At 39.8% G+C, this 19606-nt stretch overlaps 1 protein-coding gene across 1 annotated transcript in view; it reads left to right on the top strand.

The window, feature by feature from the left end:
* The window catches only part of acox3 (acyl-CoA oxidase 3, pristanoyl), a 28096-nt gene that overhangs the window by 6580 nt on the left and 1910 nt on the right, over window positions 1-19606 (top strand). The window contains exons 6-17 of the mRNA XM_084711726.1: window positions 237-380; window positions 861-949; window positions 3365-3461; window positions 6035-6217; window positions 6322-6444; window positions 6529-6649; window positions 6738-6860; window positions 7244-7357; window positions 10070-10185; window positions 11530-11704; window positions 13413-13480; window positions 13915-14001. Coding sequence (XP_084567852.1) covers window positions 237-380; window positions 861-949; window positions 3365-3461; window positions 6035-6217; window positions 6322-6444; window positions 6529-6649; window positions 6738-6860; window positions 7244-7357; window positions 10070-10185; window positions 11530-11704; window positions 13413-13480; window positions 13915-14001 — 1440 coding nt within the window. The remainder of the gene's footprint in view (window positions 1-236; window positions 381-860; window positions 950-3364; window positions 3462-6034; window positions 6218-6321; window positions 6445-6528; window positions 6650-6737; window positions 6861-7243; window positions 7358-10069; window positions 10186-11529; window positions 11705-13412; window positions 13481-13914; window positions 14002-19606) is intronic.

Here is a 19606-nt window from a genome sequence, read left to right as displayed (position 1 = left end):
GTCGTTTTTTCCTTATGTCATGATTTTGCTTTGTTGGTTGTAATAGTTTTTTGGTTTTAACACCAACATTTTATATATATGTAAAAACCCACAGAGTAGGTTTTTAAGGTTGACTCTGATATATTTTAGACATGGGATGTATAATTTCAGCTAAGAACTTTTGAGCTAAAAACAAACTAGCATGAAGCTTTTTTAATAAAGTGACAGAGAAAAAGCGTTGACTTTCTGCTCTGCAGGAGTTTGTTATAAACTCTCCGGACTTCGAGGCTGCCAAGTTCTGGGTGGGAAACCTGGGGAAGACTGCGACCCACGCTGTGGTGTTCGCTCAGCTCTACACACCTGACCAGGTGTGCCACGGCCTGCACTCCTTCGTCGTCCCGGTGAGACTCTGACCTTTATCCCTGATGGTTACGTTATCAGACAGTTATCTGATGTTACGTCACACGGCGATATCTTGGAACTAAGATCCAGTGTGTCAGATTTAGAGATATCTGCAGAATATGGCAATAAGATTCATAAGTTTGTTTTCATGAGTGTAAATAAGAATTGTTGTGTTTTTGTTACCTTAAAATGAGCCCTTTATATCTGCAGCAGGAGCAACTCCTCTTCCATGTTGCACCGCCGTGTTTCTACAGTAGCCCAGAACAGACAAACCAAACACTGGCTCCAGATACAATATATGTTTTCCGCCCATTTCGTGGCCTCTGTAGGTTCTCCTACACATTTAGAAGGGGGAGGAGAGAGGGAGAGAGAACATAGGGTTGCTGTGCTCTAGAATGACAAATAAACAAACCTTTAGCCTGATGTTAAAATAAACATGAACATTGCTCTTCAGTGTAGTTTTTGACATTGTGCTGCAGGTGAGAGACCCCAAGACCCTGCTGGCGCTGCCTGGTGTGCTGGTTGGAGACATGGGCAAGAAGCTGGGCCAGAACGGACTAGATAATGGGTACGTGGCAGCAGAGGAACCACAGTATTCTTTTACCCAAAGAGATGTTTTTTACCCCTTTATCTGATGTTGGGGAGTTTTTTCACAGTATGCAGCAGTAATACAGAAAACACAGGACAATACATTTGAGATGAGAATAGCTCAGGATTATTGCAAATTATGGGTACGTCCCAGGTCTCTTATTTGTCATGTCCTTGCTCCTTGGTCCTCACTCGAACCAGAACGTCTTCTGGTCCACCATCTTGCCAGCCTGTCTCAAGTCTCTTATTTTGGCTCTGAGGAGCGAGGAGGGACCTCGGAGCAGCGATGAGCGAGGATACACAAGATTCATGCCAGAGCAAAGACAAATAATAGATTAAAGTGTATCACTCCCATGTTTAATATTTGATTTATTTGCTGATTCAACATTCAGTTAAAAATTAATTGCAGGTCTGTGATGCTCTGGTTTTGGTTAATGAGCAGATCTGGTGGTCAGTTCATAAAAATGAACTTTATGGTTAATGGTGGAAACGTCTCTCCCCCACAAGAGCTGCTTGCAGGGAAACATCTGTGGCAGCTTCTCTACATGTAAATCAAGTAAATCATTAAAGAACACTGAGACCCAAATATAAAACACAGTAAATAAATCATCTGAACACTCTGTTCTAAAATTTGAGAAAATAATTGGTTCAGGTGGAGGCGGGTGGATGATTTATGCACACAGGAGGATTCAGACGAAGCCAGAGCCAATTTTGCTCAATCGCTAAAAATCACCACAAATGTTATTACACTTTAAAATTTTAACGAAAGTCAGAGAGAGGAGAGTCAGTCTGTCAGTGAGAAACAGTTTATACATCATTTATTTTCATTTCATTCTGTCACATATGTGAGGCTGATCATTCCTGAGCGTCTAGTTTGATATGAGTTACATTATTTGAATTTTTCCTGAAATATTTAATGTAATAAATAATTTCTAATGTTCAAAATACACAATAATTAAATGTAGAATGCAGGTTGCTCTTTATTTCACTGTGAGTCTTTATTAATATTAACACAACACATGTGTGCGGACACACACTCCATCAGAAGTCTGCACAGCTCTTAAACCTGTGAAACCACTAGATGGAGCTAGAGTTATAGTTTATTGCAGAAGGATGTCAGACTCTTGGAAACAGTTGCAGCTGACACCAAAAGATGCAGAACTGATACAGATACAGAGCATTTATCTAGAATATATTTTTATGGTGAGCACACAATCTAAAATACAGAGCAAGTCACACCATCTTCTGCTCGACTACGCCCACTACACCTGAAATAGATTTAAGTGATGTCATTTATCTAATTAACATATTTGTGTGTATTTATTTCTGCTAAAAAAAATCATAGCAATTAGGACTATTATTGAACCATAATACTTTTTTGGTACTGACCAAAAATGTGTGCAAATGTTGTGGACAGGATAGTTCCTGAGTTAAATCATAATTTTACCAGTTTTTACAGAAGAACGTGTGTATTCATGGTAACAAAACCCAAGTGTTGTATCAGCATCAGTATGCAAAAACCCAAACACTACCCAGACTTAATACTAAATTGAATCCCTTATGGGAATGTTTGCTTTCCTATTTTAACATTTGTTGTAATTCCTCGTATTCTTCTTTTCGTGTAAAGCGCTTATTAATAATGCTGCTACAGAATTAAAAATTATTTTCCTACAGTAACTGAACAATTGAACTTGCATTGTGGAAGATTTAACACGATGGTGTCTGATCTTCTGGCCTGAATATTATGACATGAAATGCTATTTGTAGCTTTTTGGACAATATCATCTGTAGCGTGAATTTTGTCCCCTGATACTCCTGCTGGCTCTGACAATTAAACAAAGTGGATGAGGAATTTTGTTATCTGATCTAATTTTAAGATAAAAGTGTTGTTTTCAGCTCCGTCCAACCAGAATCTGTCCTCTGTTGAGGTCACAAAGAGTTTACCAGGTTATGACACTGAGGATGAAATGACAGTTGGACAGAAAAGAAAACAATCTCTCCTGTTTTGTAGAGCTATAACAATTAATCAATTTAATCTCTTCTCTTTACTCTTTGCTAACAGATCTTTGGGTTGTGACTAAATCAAGACGTCCTTGATTTTTTTTAGGATGTCCTCTTAGACATTTGGAAACACTGATCAACATTTTGTCACCATTTTCTGATATTTTATGATAAATAAATATTGATCAGTTAATCAAGGACTATGAAAACAATCGTTAGTTGCAGCTCTACCATGTTCTTTAATGTTTTTGGTTTAGTTTCAGTGTTTTGGTTCAATAGCATGCATTAAAAGTAGTATTAGAAATATTAGAAGTAGTAGAAGTATTGTCACACCTGTTGCCAGTGTCTGTGTGAGCAAAGATAATGTTTTCTCTTATTGTCTTTTTGCCATCAGGTTTGCAATGTTTCATAATGTGAGGATCCCTCGGGAGAATCTGCTGAATAAGACTGGAGACGTTACTCCTGATGGACGCTATGTCACCCCATTCAAGGTCAGTAAGATCTCCACTGGTGGCTAAAGGAAACATCCCAAACACCAATTGAAGTGTAATTAAAGCTGCACTTTTTGATACTTTCAACTGATAAAATAATTTGGCTATTTTGCATGAATGTTCTCATATGTTTCTGCGATATTTGTTTTTAAACAAAGCAGTAAGAGGAAAGTAAGGAAATTCTATGTGGGATTCATGAAACATGCAGTGACATCTAAGTCTGCTCTTATCCACCTGAGAATGTTTATGATAAGCATTTGATCTTAAATTTGATGTGCATTAAAGGAAGTTTGCAATTACCAGATAGAAACACCCCAACAAATCTATATAAAGGCAGCAAACTGAAGTGCTGCATGCAAACCACAAAGCAACAAACTAGTGACATCCTACACTTGACATTTAACTCAGAAAGAAAGAAAAGGAAAGGAAATGGACAGCGAAAAACAAAACAAAACTGTGAACAGACATGAATTGGAGCATTATTGATGAGGTGAATTTTGAGGAAGGGGAACAGATGTGAAGATGGTGCCTCGATACTCACTTGGGTACAATCTGTTGAGCAGAAGTGTGTAAACTGAGAACACTTGGGAACGCCTGACACACCCATGATGTCTGCAGCTGTCTGTTTGTGAGTCTTTTGGAGTAATCCATCCTTAATTCTTAATCCCAGTGGACTGGGATATGTCAGTTCTATCACCAATTGTTTATATGCACAATTTAAATTAAACGGTGATGAAGATACAGCAAATCATCACCAGCTCTGCTGTTCCCCCTCAGCTCTAAAGAGCTCTTTAGTCTCTTTCAGCTCAGTCTTTTGGTTTTACAGACCACAGCTTTACTGTTTTGCACTCAGTGGTAGCCCAGCAGCCTGCTGAGTCAGGAAAAAATCTCAGAAATGGAGACCTGCGCACATAAAACCAAAACCATCACTAAGAACTACTGTAATTTGGGTGACCTGAGCCTTTAAAGCAGTGCAAAATCTATTACAGATGTATTCCATACAGTGATGATCCCATAGGATCCGCTCCTTCAATTATAAACCTTGCAAAATCTTTGTGCATGCAGGCAAAGATCTGAATAAACAAATGCCGTAGGCATCCTGTAAATGTTACATTATGTTTTAATGGGCCCTCAGGGGGCAAATCCACATGGACGTGGTGAGAAGATGACTGATAATGACAACCAGGCCTGGAAAATTCTTCTGGTACCCCATGAGAGGTGTAAATACTAAGGACAGTCCAGGGGCCTGTACCATGAAGAGAGATAAGTGGTTAAGCCAGTTATCTTTGAGTTTAACTCAGGTTTACTGGTATCATGAAGCTGGCTCACCTTTAACTGAGGTGTATCACCATGGTAACCTGTATTGCATGGCCAACCTGCTTGGGGGTAGGTTAATTACAGAGGAACAGATCGTTGCTCGGACTACAGCCAGACTACTGACTGATCAGATCTGTTCGCTGGAAAAACACGTTCGTTATTTCTGTGGACAGAAGCACTTAGTTGGCAATAGGGAGGCAAGTAAGAAAGATCTGTGTTTTGCTGTTTTTGCTCTGTGACGTGTCACACATTTCCACCCTGCTAAAGAAGGCTGGAAGCACAAACTGGCATCATGGGATGTGCATGGCTTAGGAGAGTGGGGCTCTACAGCAGGTCATTAAAAACCTTGGCACACCTGGATATATTTGTTGGACAAAGGGAAACGGATATTTCTTGCTGAATTCTTGAGAAATGCAGCTGTTCTGGAAGGGATTTCTGCATTCTTAAATAAAATTCTGGAGAAAAGTGACTTTCCGGATATGTTACTTCTTCTCTCAGCATCAACACTAAAATTTGTAGGGTTTTGATGAAACCAGGAGAACTGAGGCATGTCACTGTCATTGTCATTCCTTTGTTTTGCAGAGTATGTAGACACTGATCAGCAACAACATTCAAAACACTGACAGATGGAGTGAATAACTTTGATCGTCTTGTTACAGTGGCACCTGTCAGAAGGCAAGATGACTGGATCAGAGCAGTAACAGCAGGTCTTGTGGGGTGTCACTGATGTGCAGTGGTTAGGACCTATCAAAAGTGTCCAAGGAACAACAACCAGAGACCCAACAACAGGGTCATGAGTGTCCCAGACTCACTGATGTTCATTGGAAGTGGATGCTAGCATGTCTGGTCCCATCCCACAGAAAAACTACCGTAGCACAAACGGCTAAAAAAGTGAGTTTGTTACAATGGACATGAGTGCCAGAACTGGACCATGGAGTGATGGGAGAAGGTGGCCTGTTGTTGACAAGGTGTTGACTTGGGATCCAGATTCTCCATATCTCAGTCTGATTGAGCATCTGTGGGATGTGCGGGAACAACAAGTCTGATCCATGGAGGCCCAACCTCACAACTTACAGGACTTAAAATATCTGTTGCTGGAGTCCAGGCCTCAGTGGGTCAGAGCTGTTTTGGAAATACGAGGGGACCCTACACAGTATTAGATTATTAGGCAGGTGGTTGTAATGTTGTAGCTCATCGGCATGTATTTTCTTCTTTCATCCTGCTGGCTTCCATTTTCTTTCTGTTGCGTCTTTCAGGACCCCAACAAGCGTTTTGGGTTGTCTCTGGGTGCCCTGTCGGGTGGCAGGGTGTCCATCACCAGGATAGCTCTGGTCAACCTGAAGCTGGCTCTGATCGTGGCTATCCGCTTCTCAGCCACCAGGAGACAGTTTGGACCCAAAGGCATGGATGAGATTCCTGTTTTGGAGTACCAGCTACAGGTCAGAGTGCAGGGAGTGGATTTTAAAGCCAATGATTATCAAACTACACTGGAGTATTGGAGTAAATGTTTATAATTCTTGATATATTTTGTTTGTTGTTTCAGCAATGGCGTCTGATCCCATACCTGGCAGCAGCGTATGCGCTCGAACACTTCTCCAAATCCATCTTCATGAACTTTATTGAGTTCCAGATTGGACTGATAATGAAGGACAAGAGTGACAGACAGGTCAGTAAACATGAGGAGCATGTGTCCAGACTTATGATACTGGATGAAGTCTAGTCCTTCATGACTGTTGTGTGTGTTTTCCAGGCTGAGTTGGGCAGAGAGATCCATGCTATAGCCTGCTCCACTAAACCACTGGGCTCGTGGACCGCTCAGAGGGGGATCCAGGAGTGTAGGGAGGCCTGTGGTGGACATGGATACTTGGCCAGTCAGTCTCAAACATATAGATGCTTGTACACACACCCACAAAGACACACTCCAGGACCTACCCTACCTTAGTTTTCTCTCTGTTTCAGTGAACCGCCTGGGTATTCTGCGTGATGACAATGATCCAAACTGCACATATGAAGGAGACAACAATGTGTTACTGCAGCAGACCAGCAACTACTTGCTTGGCTGGCTCCAGGCTAAACACCACGGTCAGTCCCCTGTGCACTGAGGGATTAGTATGATGTTTTATTGCTGTCAGATATAGGTGGTAGTGGAACTTAAGTTCTGCACAAGGATTGTGCCAATTGCAAATCATATTGCCAGCATGCTAGCATTATAGAAGTCCAGCCACAGAAGCTGGCCAGCCAGCCCTGTGAGTAGCCCAGCTTGTATGTTGTTTCAGCAGTGGCGTCTGATCCCGCACAAGCTTCCACTATCTCTGTTGCGACTTAGCTGTGCTACTTTAATTAACCTTAGCCTTTTAGTCTGCATTGATCATCCCATCCCATCCCATATCACAAGTAACATTTGATTTTTTTATGTTAGGACAATGCAAGAACTGAGTTTTAGCTGTTGTGTCTTCTGGTTTCAGACGGTGGGCGGATTGAGTCTCCTCTCCACACTGTGGATTTCCTGGATGATTTCCACAAGATCCTGCAAAGCAAGTTCACAGCGACTATGATGGACCAGTGTATGGACTCTGCAGGTATTCCAGTATTTTAGCTGGTCAGGGTTAGAATAATTCCATATGCTGTTTCCAAAACTTTCTGGCCTGACATCACTGGCTATTCAGACTGGAGGGTTATTTCTAAAGGGAGCCATCAGTGCATGCAGACCAAAATGCTTCTGAACCAAACTGGATAGACTGACAACCAATCAGAGCAATGAAACCAGGACCCGAAATCGACTTCTTAGCTCACCAGCCAAATGTTTGGTAGATGAACGAACCAAATATAAAATGTACATATACAGCCTTTTTGTGTTGTGTATCATACAGACATATTAACTAGGGTTTGGTAATGTTCACATTTGAACCAATACAGGCACCTGGAGTTTGTTATTGATACCCGATTGTATCTTTATTGGTACTTTACTCTCTGTCACAACAAAAAAAAAAATACTTTTATACAAAAAATAAGTTTAGACATATCATTTCAATGTTTTATTTGATTGTTTTGTTATTCATTTAGAGCATTTTACACAACACATGGAATAAAATCCCTTGCTCTCTTGTCTCAAGCCATCCCTCCAACCTGCTACCTATAGTCAGTCAGTCACCAGGGCAACTTTCATACTCAGGTTTTATTAATGTAAAGTCACACACTGTTGTGGTGTACTGAATATGTTGGTGAGGAGTTTTGGGCACAGCCAGTGGCTAAATGTTGGCTCAAGTCTGTAAAATGCTTATCTAAGCAGGATAGTTATCGTAACGATGAAGTTGTCGATGTTTAGTTTTGCTGTAAGTTAAGGGTAAAGTAACATGGATTAGATGCTGGTTGCAGGTGTGCCAATGATATCTGCAGCTGGGGGATTTAAGTCTCAGGAAATAGTGCACTCTTTAGCCTTCAGTTAGACTGTGTTAGACTGTAAGACTTGTCTGTGTCAAGTTTTGAAAAGTTAAACCATACTTGTGACTGTGTTCGGTTCGCTCTGACTCACTCACTGTGTTCTGTGACTGAAGAAGCTGCTGCTGCTACTCGCTCTAACACTGGTCTCACCCAGATGCGCTCCCAGGTATCGAAATTTGGCACAGGGTGATTTAACATCAACTGGTACACTGTAGTCCCGATGAGATTCATTCATTAAGGGCGTTTTCACACCTGTAGTTTGGTTCATTTGGTCCAGACTAAAACAGAAAACAAAAGAAATATTGTTTCATTTTAGTTCTGCTGCAGATCATGTTCACATTGACATTTTACAAATGAACAAAGAGGAGGAAACGCGTACAACCTTGCAGGTAACTTGTTGATTGGACACTTTTGACGTCATCAGGGCCCACATGGGAAAATCAAATTCCTGTGACTGACAGAAGTTTATGCAGCACTTGAATGCTTCAGATGTGTATATTTAAGAGAACACAACCAAACCACTTCTAAGCATTATTTAGCAAATCGCAGCTATTTATGAATAATGAGTGACACATAGAATGGATGGTTGAAAAGGAGGCGTCTTTTAGCTTACAGGACACTGTGCACCTGTGTGCACCTTGCTGACCTGCTGTGGCATCTTTCTAAATTGAGATTACAGAGGTGTGCAGAGAAAAGAATAAGAAGAAAGCATCAAAATTTTTGTCTCCCCTCATTCAGACAGAGAGAGAAAGGGACAGAGGAGGGGGACAGCACATCTGCCCTTCACCTGATGTTTTAATGTGTGTCACATACAGTTGTAATCAGCTATAATACCTGCACTGAATTACTCAACCTGTTACTAAATTAATTTCATAAATACAGGCTATACATGTCTTATAAATTATACGATTGCCTCCGGTTCATTTGCTTTCACACCACGAACAAACCACACCAGAGTTCGTTTGGAACTGCACTGAGACCCTCCTTTTCAGGTGGACTGGGTCCGGTTCTTTGGTCCACATCGGGGTTCGATTGACAGCTTTCACACCCACTTACATGAACCACACTAAACGGGCAAATAGACCATGGTCCGTTTGAACTGTACCAAATGCATCAGGTGTGAAGTTTGGTACCCAACCCTGCCTGCCAAGGTGCCAGGTGGCTTCTGAAAGTTACAGCCTGTACGAAAAATCTACCCACACTTTTTCACTTGGGGAGTATTAATTTCAGACCCTGCCTGTGATCACTCAGAGGAACGAAATGTTGGGCAGCTATCTGATTACATTTTTTCTTGTATTACAGCTAAATAGTACACTAAACTGTGTCTCTGAAAACATTTAAGGTGATAAATAGTCAGTGCAGTAACAGAATTTTGATCCCCATTTGTTTAGCACTGCTTAGCTTGTCAAGCCTGGAAATCTGCATATGCAGACTTTTGACATTTTTTGCAGCCACTATAGGTTTTCCTGCACGCTTGGCATGGGAGAGTGAGGCGAGGTGTTTGCAGTCTCCAAGCTCACCACTAGACCCTACACACTGATCCTTTAAATGCAAAATGACATGGAAATAACATGCACCTGTTTGATAAATCAACTAGGGTTGCAGCTAACGATTATTTTCACAGTCGATTAACTGGTTGATTATTTTCTTGATTAATCAGTTAATAGTTGTTTCGTCTAGATTGTCAGAAAATGTTGAAAAATGGCGATCAGTGTTTAAGATGACTAAGATATCTATCATGTCTAAGATGTCTAATTGATTGCATGTGTCTAGTTCAGATCAAATGTGAAAAACTGGTGCAGACACCTCTTTAAATCTGTAATCTTGTCATACTTGTGATTCAAACTCAGTGCCGCTGGCAGCCTACAAGTGGCTGGTGTGTTTCCTGCTGCAGCAGAGCCATAAGAGACTGGAAGAGCAGAGGGCTGCAGCAAAGGATGTGTTTGAAGCCCATAACAACAGCCAGGTAAGACACACACAGACTTGCGCACAGACACACTGGCCATTGGGACCCTTTATGGATAATTTCAGCCGGGTATAGATGCCAAAATATTTATGCACTGTGTACCAAGCTCCTAAATTTGATGGCAAAGTATATTTTTGGTGGCCCAGATGTAAATGTATGCAAAACAACACACAACTGAACACAGCCTTCCTAAGTATTTATCCATCTAGATAGTTTTGGTGTGAGATGCAGACTTTTTAAAGATATCAGCTGTAGAGATGTCTCCTTCTCTCTAATATAATGGGACTAAATGGCACTCGACTTGTGGTGCTCAAAGCACCCTAACATACATGTTAAAAATTCAAAACCGGTGACTCTTTTCAAAAATCATGACCTGGTTTGTCAAGATAATCCACAGACCTTCTTGTGAGCAGTTTAATGGAGGAACTACTTTCTTTCTAGTAGAAAAGAAAGTAGCTGTGGTACATTCTGAAGTATTTCTGGTTTTGTTGCAGAAAAGAAAGTAGGTCGAGTTTGAGGACTATTAAGAAATATTGTGTCTAAAGCTGCTGAGAATCTCACAAGCACATTCCTGTGTCTTCTTGTGAATTTTTAGCCCTTAATCTCTACTTCAGATGTAAATCAGCATCCAACCAAAGCAGGTTTAGTGATATCAGAGGTTCTGTCCAAAGAGGACATTCCTCTCTCTTCATGTTGTGTCTCTTAAGTCAACTGATTAGAAACAGAAATAAATGTTTAGCTGAATGGAGGTGTGATGGTTTTGGCCATCTTTACAGAGTCTTGGCTGCAGTCATCTGGTTTGTGTTATTAAATGTCACAGATGCAGGCTGGAGGTTACAGTGTCAGACGGGTGTGTGTCGTGGTTCTGGGAAATGTGTGTGTGTGTCACTGGACTTAGTAATTTAATTGATTTGTTTTTATGAGTATGACATACACACTTGTAATAACGTTCATTGTGGTTATTTAAGTGTCTCTAGAGAGCATCAGACATTCACTATGTTGGTTTGTGGGTTCATTTCGAGCCAGAGTTTAAACCAGAGATGGTGATTATTGGAACAGTGGGAAGACGAGCCAAGACATTTCTGGTCAAACAAATACGATTTTACTCTTTAACAAAAGCTCTATCACTGGAGGGAACCTTTCCACACTGATGTCAGACACTTACAGTAACAGCCTGAGCCTGTCAGATGCAAAACAAAAACTTTTTATTCCCACAAAACATAGGAAAATATGGTCCAGGTTGACAAATACCGAAGTTACCCTTTAATATTGCTCTGCCTTGCTTTTCCATCTGGGTTTATAGCAGAAATAAAAGGTCTCCCCCTTGTTTATGTGTGTGTTTAGGTTTATTACTGCAGGTCTCTGTCCTTGGCCTACATCGAATACAACTGCCTGCAGAGGTTTCATCAGCTGACGACTGATCAGGACACACCAGCTGGTCTCAGACCTGTTCTAAACAAGCTGTGTGCCCTGTATGGGCTGTGGAGCCTCAGCAGCCACATGGCCACACTGTACCAGGGTCTGTACTGCCATCTATAGACTGCATTCTTACATCTATATGACACTTCACACTGTATTGATGTTATGGCTGTTATCATTATCGATTAATCTGTTGATTATTTCCTCAATTAATTGATTAGTTGTTTGGTCTATAAAATATCAGAAAACGGTAAAAACTAACCCTAAAGAAACCAGAAAATATTCACATTTGAGAAGCTGAAATTAGAGTATTTGCAAACACTTTGCAATAATGGTCCTTTAATTAGTTAAAGCTTAATAAGCATTATTTATGACTATAACATGCACAATAAGGCATTGGTTAGGATATAAGTGAATGAACATATACATGAAGATAAAAGAAGAAACAAACTTCTGCTTTTGCATGGTTCAGTATTGATTTGTAAAATCCCCAAATCTTGTCTTTTCTCCTGCGGAAGTGTGTTACAGCCTAGTAGTAGTAGTTTTAACCCAGATAGTCTTGTGTGACCAGCCTTTGGCACAAGATCTCGCTAATTTTAGCACGTTGGTCAGGTTGGTTAATAAAAATTACGTGATTGATGTAACTATTTGAGGTCACTTTTTAAAGTTAACATTAACATCTTTAATGATACACCAGGTTAGAGGCTAGTACTTGTACAATGTACAGCATTAGTTCTCTGAGAATCTCTTTCATGAGGCGAAATTGGCATACTAAACTAAAATATCCCAAACCGAATAAATATCAAATTGAATCATATAGTAAATAGAATGGATTGTATCCACTGATTTCAACCTTAATAATATACATCTTAATTAGCATTTTTATCAACTGTGTACTAATAATAGTTGGTACCCTAATTAACATGCAAACCTTAAATAAATGTTAACAAGAGACATTAGTTAACAGAATATAATGTGTATTGTCCACAAAACACTGCTGGAGTTTCACAAGAAAACAGTGTTGCAGAATCTCCCAAACAGTGGAAGTGAATGGTGACCAGTTTTCACATGTGAAAAAAAACAACAGACCAAAAACATAAAATGCCTCCATACTTCTCATCTGGTGTAATCCAAATCCCCTAAAGTCCTGACCTGCCAAATTTACTTGAAAGATGTCACTAACACCACGTTATTTTGCCTGAATCTTCACTGCAGATTCTTAACTTGGAGCTATGTTTAGTGTGCATGCACACCATTTGAACTGGTTGTGTGGTGGGACGGTGTGCATGTGCAAATGAACGGCATGTTGGGGCTTTACGAGACTTGCATTACACCAGACACCAGAATTTTTTTTTTCTTTTGTTTTGTTTTGGTTGTTTTTTTACATTTGAAAACTGGTCATCATTCACTTCCATTGTTTGGGAGGTTCTGTAACACTGTTTTCCTGTGAAACTCTAGCAGTGTTTTGTGGACTAACAAAATAAACTCAACCTTCAACGGCATGAGTGTGAGTAGATAATGACTGAATTTTCTGAACTATCCCTTTAATTAACTGTTGGGTAATACTTATTATGGTTGTAACTAATATTAAAAGTCTCTTTATAAACTATTAACTAATGTATTAATTAGTCTTACAGTTAACTTGCTTATTTAGAGGGTAAATTCGGGGACCCTTACTATAAAGTGTTAGATTGTATTTTTTATTAAAAAATGACCCAGAATGATTAATCAGTCATTATTATTTTAAGAATAGATTAACCAATGATTAACCAATTGATTGTTGCAGCTCTAGTTTTCTTCCTGTACAGGTGGTTACGTCAGTGGAGGGAAACCTGCTGAACTGGTGCAGATGGCCATTCTCACTCTCTGCTCCCAGGTACACTGTCCTTGTGTCTCACTGTCTGTCTCACACTTTGTCTAATAGCCATGTCCCTCTGATTTGTCAAACTCACACCAGTGATTTTTTGTTATAAGCAGACAGGCAGGAAAGGAATTGTAAACACTGAATTAGTTATAGTACTCATGATACTCCTAATACATCCCGCTGTGTGAATCAGCTCCCTGCAGACAGAGCTGTGGGCTGTGGACCTGAGTCAGGGTTAGTGACTTGAGTCACTCATGATGTCTTAAAACTTAATCTCAATTTATGTAACTGAACTCCAGAGATTTACTGTTGAGCTGCAGAGCAAAGTAAAAAAAAAAGTATTTTTCATACAGATAATACAGTATGCCATTTGTATTTCTTAGTTACACACTATACTTATATTGTATGATTATATGACCTGGTCTGTCTCTGTGTCTCTCCTCCAGCTGAAGGACGATGCTGTAGCGTTGGTGGATGTTTTTGCTCCTCCTGATTTCATTCTCAACTCGCCTATTGGCTGTGCTGACGGACAGGTAAATAAACCTAAACATATAAAACCTCAATACACCTCAGTAAAAACATTTTCTCCAAATCTTTGCCAACCAGCTACTTGACTCAACTCAACTATTTAAAGAAGGAAAACAAAGAATTAAGTAGAATAGAATAAGTTGAAATGTTTAAATCATTAAACATGGGCCCACACCTGTTGGCTCAAGATCACTCCTACATATTCTGCATATAAACACACAGTCAGCATGAGGTCACAGCCACGGCCTTAGCTGCCATGTTGGACCAAATAGTCAATTGGCAAACATTTGTTTCATGTAGCAAGCTGTTATGCTCTACTATGTGCCAAAGATCATTACCAACAATCAACAATGGGAAAAAATACACTGACCACCTGTTCATGACTAAAAACCAGGAAAGAAATCATCAATATATGTTGGTGAACTTCTTTAGTTTAAGAGTTTTCTCAATTCATAAGGGAAAACTTCATCAGTTTATCAGAAACATTTAAATTCAAAATCACTAAATTTTGTGTGTTTAAATAGACGAAAACAATAAAAAAATGCTGAATGTAAAACATTCAGTATTGACCTCTGAGTAGTGGAGAAGTGTTAGATTGCATAAAGTGGAAATACATGAGTGAAGTACAAGTACCTGGAGTTTTTACTTAAGTATAGTACTTGAGTAAATGTAATCATCAATTTGTCCAAGCATGTAAAGGATTTTGTAGCCTTTACATATGTATCTAGAAGTAGATGAGATTTGGTATAATACATATATTCATTCAAATATAAAAAGATACAGACAAGTTTACAATTAATGAACAGCCTATGAAGGTGCTCCAAATATTGTTTTTGTATAATAAAATATCAATCAATCACATATAATATATATAGAAGAATTGATATTGATTTGATTTAGATTTTTTTCTGTTCACTCACTTTGCATTTTGTAAATTAATAAAAATAAATTATTATATTTTATATTTTTGAAAGTATTCTTACTTTACAGCATTTCTTCACACCTGCCTAAAACATTTGCACAGTACTGTGTGTGTGTGTGTGTGTGTGTGTGTGTGTGTGTGTGTATGTTTAGATATTTAGTTCCTTGATTATTGTATCGATATCAGGCACATCAAATAGATAATTATTGGTTAATGTCGCTGAAATTCTATGTTATGCATCTCTGTTTCTTATTGAAGAGCATTTGGGTGAGGCAGGAAGGAAGATTTTTCTTTTTTTTTGCACTTTGAGAATTAAGTTGACTTAAAGAAAAAGTGTCTAGAAAAAAGATGACTTAACAAGGAAATGTCAAGAAAAAAGTTAATTTAATTTAAATAAATTTGAAAAGTCGAGAATAAAGTTGAAATGTCTAGAATTAAGCTGAAACAAAGTTGAAATGTAGAGAAAAGAAGTTGAATTAAAGTTGAAAGATCAAGAAAAATGTTGAACTTTCAGTATTAAAAAAAAATATCATAGAGACAGAAGATTTTTTTGCCAGGAATTGCTGGGTTCATAAAAAAAAACAAACAAAAAAACCCCTAACACGGTGATGTACGATTCCAACATGTAAGGGAGGGGTCCTGAATCACCCTGAAGGTCAGCCCTGCGGCTTTTATAGTGACGTGTCTGTTCTGCACACTACCCAGCACTCCTCACAGTGACTCAGTGATACTGTAGTAACCACGCTATTGTTTGTGCGTCCTCTCAGTCCCTCCTCATTCCCCTGAAGTCCCACTCTGAGACATCACGCAGTCAGGTTAAGTCTCATTACTGGAAGAAGACTGCAGAGCCTTGGCCGCTGTCTCTCCCTCTTCCAGGAAAACGCACACAGCGTCGTGTTTGCTCATAAATTGTGCGTGACAGTTGTTGATGATGACCCTCTCCACACCATCTGAGAACTTCCTTTTTCATAAGAGTCAGCTAATGTTTGTTTAGCCTGAGAAATGATGACATCATGCAGCGTCACGTTGTATTCTATTACTCCGTGTCAGCTTCACAGTTTGTCAGGTTTGTTTTTATAGCAAAGTTGGTCCTAGTGATTTTATCAGTGATATTTGGAAAGTTTGAAAAAATTCATAGTTTGAGGAAGCCTGCTAATACCAGAAACTTCCCCTAACTTCAAAAACATGTGCAAGTCATTTGCAACAAGGTCTCTTTGGGTGTCTTAAAGATCCAGTGCATAAGATTTACAAGGATTTATTGTCAGAATATATCAGAAGTGCAATATAATATTCATCAGTATGTTTTCATTAGTGTATAATCACCTGAAAATAAGAATTGTTTTCATTACCTTACAATGAGCGTTTTATATCTACAGAGGGTGTGTGTCCTCTTCCACAGAGGCTGTCATGTTGCACCGCCATGTTTCTACAGCAGCTCAGAACCTTGTAGTCTTAAGTGTTTTTCACAAGGTTTGCGGCCACTGTGGGTTCTCCTGCACACTTGGAAGGTGAAGTGTTTGCAATCTACAAGCTGACTGCTAGATGCCACTAAATCCTACACACTGGAAAATAAATGTAAAATAAACAGACAGGGCTTGAATCACCCTGAAGGGATTTTATTTATTTATTTATTTTGCAAGAACGCCATTGCTTCTGCTCAGTCCTCCAGAGCCTATCAGATCTGCATCCATATCAACGGTCTGTTATTTAGAAATTGACTATAGATTGCCATGATTAACCAAATAAAATCGAGTATTCAATTAATTATATTTAGACCTGATGAAGGAAAACAAAATTTTAGAAAATTAAATTCAATTATCCAATTGTCTGTTTTTCATTTTTTATCCAAAAAATATAAAACATTACATGGATGGCATCACACACATGAGGAGAATTTTCACAGATCCTCACATTACAGGACCATCTGGGTTGAATTAGGGTACAAACTTAGGTCCAGCCCAGATTTCTCCACCGATCCTCAGGAGTTAAATCTGAGTTAAATCGGCCTGAAACTCCTGTAATGTGATGCCAGCATTAGCCCTTTTTCACACACACACACATTGTTAACTCAGTGTTAAGCTAAGCCCAGGGCTATGCAATTCACATTGCACTTCTACTAGTCTAGATTGTTCCGTGTCTACTCTTCAACAGCCTTTCACACTGTCACTTTCAAGCTGAGGGTTTAGTTGATTTTCAGACAATAACCCCACACACTTGGAGTCCAGAGCAGGGCCATCAAGCCCTCAACTAAAGTCTGGGTTAGCCCACTTTGGAATGTAATGTGAAAGCTTTCTTACCCTACACAAAAACACACCTAGTCCAATCCAGCTCCTGAACATGGTCATGTGTCACGTCCTTCTCACCCCCCTTCCTGTAAACGTACAAGTCAACTTAATAACAACAACATTTACTGTAGCAACAACATAACAACAATATAATGAAGCAGACACACCATCAAAAGTAATCCATAAAGATAAAATCTGAAGTCAGAGTTACTCAGCCAAGTTTCTCAGCAGCCCGTTCAGCTGCGGTCACATGCAAATACATATTGAGCTTCCAAGCCATAATTCAATGAATCTGTGTGGGTTGTTTGTCTGAAATCAGGAAGGGATGTGACACTTGGATGGCCGGTAGTATGTTTACAGTGTGCTTGAGACGACAGCTTTGTGGTTTGTGCAGATCCAGCAAGTTTGATTGCAGGGTTTTGATCTCTGCTTTAGACAGGAAGTGATGATGAGAACTCAGATTATTCTGGGGGGAAATTCCTTCACATCAGATGTGGCTCGAAGACGACGTCCACCCACACCATAACCAAAAGGTCACAGGTTCAATCTCCTTTTCTTCAGTGTGTTCAACAGTATCCATCAGTCCTGTTATTGTACCCTTATACTGGGCACCAGCCATAAATACTTGCTCTACCACTACAAATTGAGGCAGTGATTCCCGGTATCTCAGGCTGACCCCCCGTGACATCTGCTCACTTGGAGGCCCAAGTCCTTTTTCTTCATCCAGAGCCACTGGCTGCCCATTTCAGCAACTCTGTAGAGGTCTTTGACTGGACATTGTTGTGGCAATGAACCCTCTGTAGCCTACCTCGACTGGTTGGATGGTAGCTTTCCAACCATGTTACTGATTGTTGGCTGCAAGTTTCTTACACTGGTTGGTCTCCTCCCCTGCCTCCTCTCAGGACACCCCAAGCTTGACAGTGTAAACAAGGTGGAGTGAGGCTGACCATAGCACAAGATTTGGTCTGAAGGTGGTTGATGCAATCACAACTAGGAAGCAGAGCCTCTGGCCCAAGTCTGCCACAATCTTCCAGTTGCATGGCCTGGCAGCTGCACAAGCATGAACTTGGTCTGAAGAATCAGGCTAGAACCTCATCTTCTCAGACAAATGCTGTTGTCAGACAGCAGGATGAAAAGGAAGGAAGAGCATGATGTTGTAATGCTTGTGCACCGATTTTCCAGTATTGCTGCAAGACACCAAAACACCTGGTTGTGCCACCGGGTGTATTGGCTTATGTGTAGTGTGGTCTTGCAGCCCACTAGGATATGAGTTCTAGTGTTGCTGGTGTTGGGCAGAGGGTCTTTTGGTGGGGTCCTCTCTGTCCCACTAGCCCACAGAAGAGTCTGGATCCACTCTAGGTTTCTGCCTGTTAAAAGGAAGTTTTTCCTCACCACAGTTATCTCAGTGTTTGGTCTTGGTAAGGAACAACTGGACTTACAAAGAGTACAGCTAGACATGCTTGATATTGAAGGTGCCTAGGGATAACTTTGTTATAATATGGTGGAAAACAAAACTAAACAATGTAATTAGTTGATATGCAACTCTTGGCTTGGAAAGTAATACAAGGTTACAATTTTAAGTGAATTGGCAAAGCATGCTAACATTAGCACACTGTGTGCTTCCTAAAGACAGAACCCTCCAAACCCCTGGCATGCTGTCTGTTGCTCATAAGAGAACCCAGTGAACCCTGATTCGGCAGTGGCTAAGCTATGATCTGACAGTCTCTGTTTGCCAAATTGTTATTCTGGTATAACTACACGTGTTAGCAAGGTGCATGGAAAAGAGCACCCTTGAGAGTGAAAATGTGTGAAACACTTGCAGTATTTCAGATTTACTATGGAGGATTCAAAAAGTGCAATTTAAAGAGTGCAGCCGCTGGGGTACAAACATATGTAATATAGATGGCCATGAATGACTTAAACATGACCGTGTGATTTTTAGATGAATGTAAAAACAGTTTGAGGAGGGCTGTTAGAAGTCAGACTCTGTAGCTGTGGCCCAGATCAAGAACTGGATCCAGGACCTCCTATAAAAACATATTCTCTCAGATTCAGGTTCATTTATTTGCAAGTGTAGGTAGATTTGGTTTGCAGTAAAAAAGATAGACAGGGCGTCCATGTTGACAAAGACAAACATGATAAAAGTTCTCAATGGCTCCAAGGACTTTGAGAAGTAACAATAAAATCAACTTGAATAAATGACCCAAACAATAAATAACATAAAATTTAATTAGGCTAAAATTAATTAATCGATCAATCAATACATAAATAAACATTACTTTCTGGCATCAATGTTCAGTCTTGCTATGACTTCTTCAACTGAGTGATGGCTGCTGGAACAAACATTTCTGTACCGCTTTTTTTCTGTACCTTGGGAATATGAACCTCTATCCAGAAGGAAGA

Source organism: Lutjanus erythropterus, chromosome 23, assembly GCF_056507025.1.
Source record: "Lutjanus erythropterus isolate fLutEry1 chromosome 23, fLutEry1.hap2, whole genome shotgun sequence".
Lineage (NCBI taxonomy): Eukaryota > Metazoa > Chordata > Actinopteri > Lutjaniformes > Lutjanidae > Lutjanus > Lutjanus erythropterus.
The sequence above is the reverse complement of the archived record's forward strand: the minus strand, read 5'-3'. Positions and strand labels throughout refer to the sequence as shown.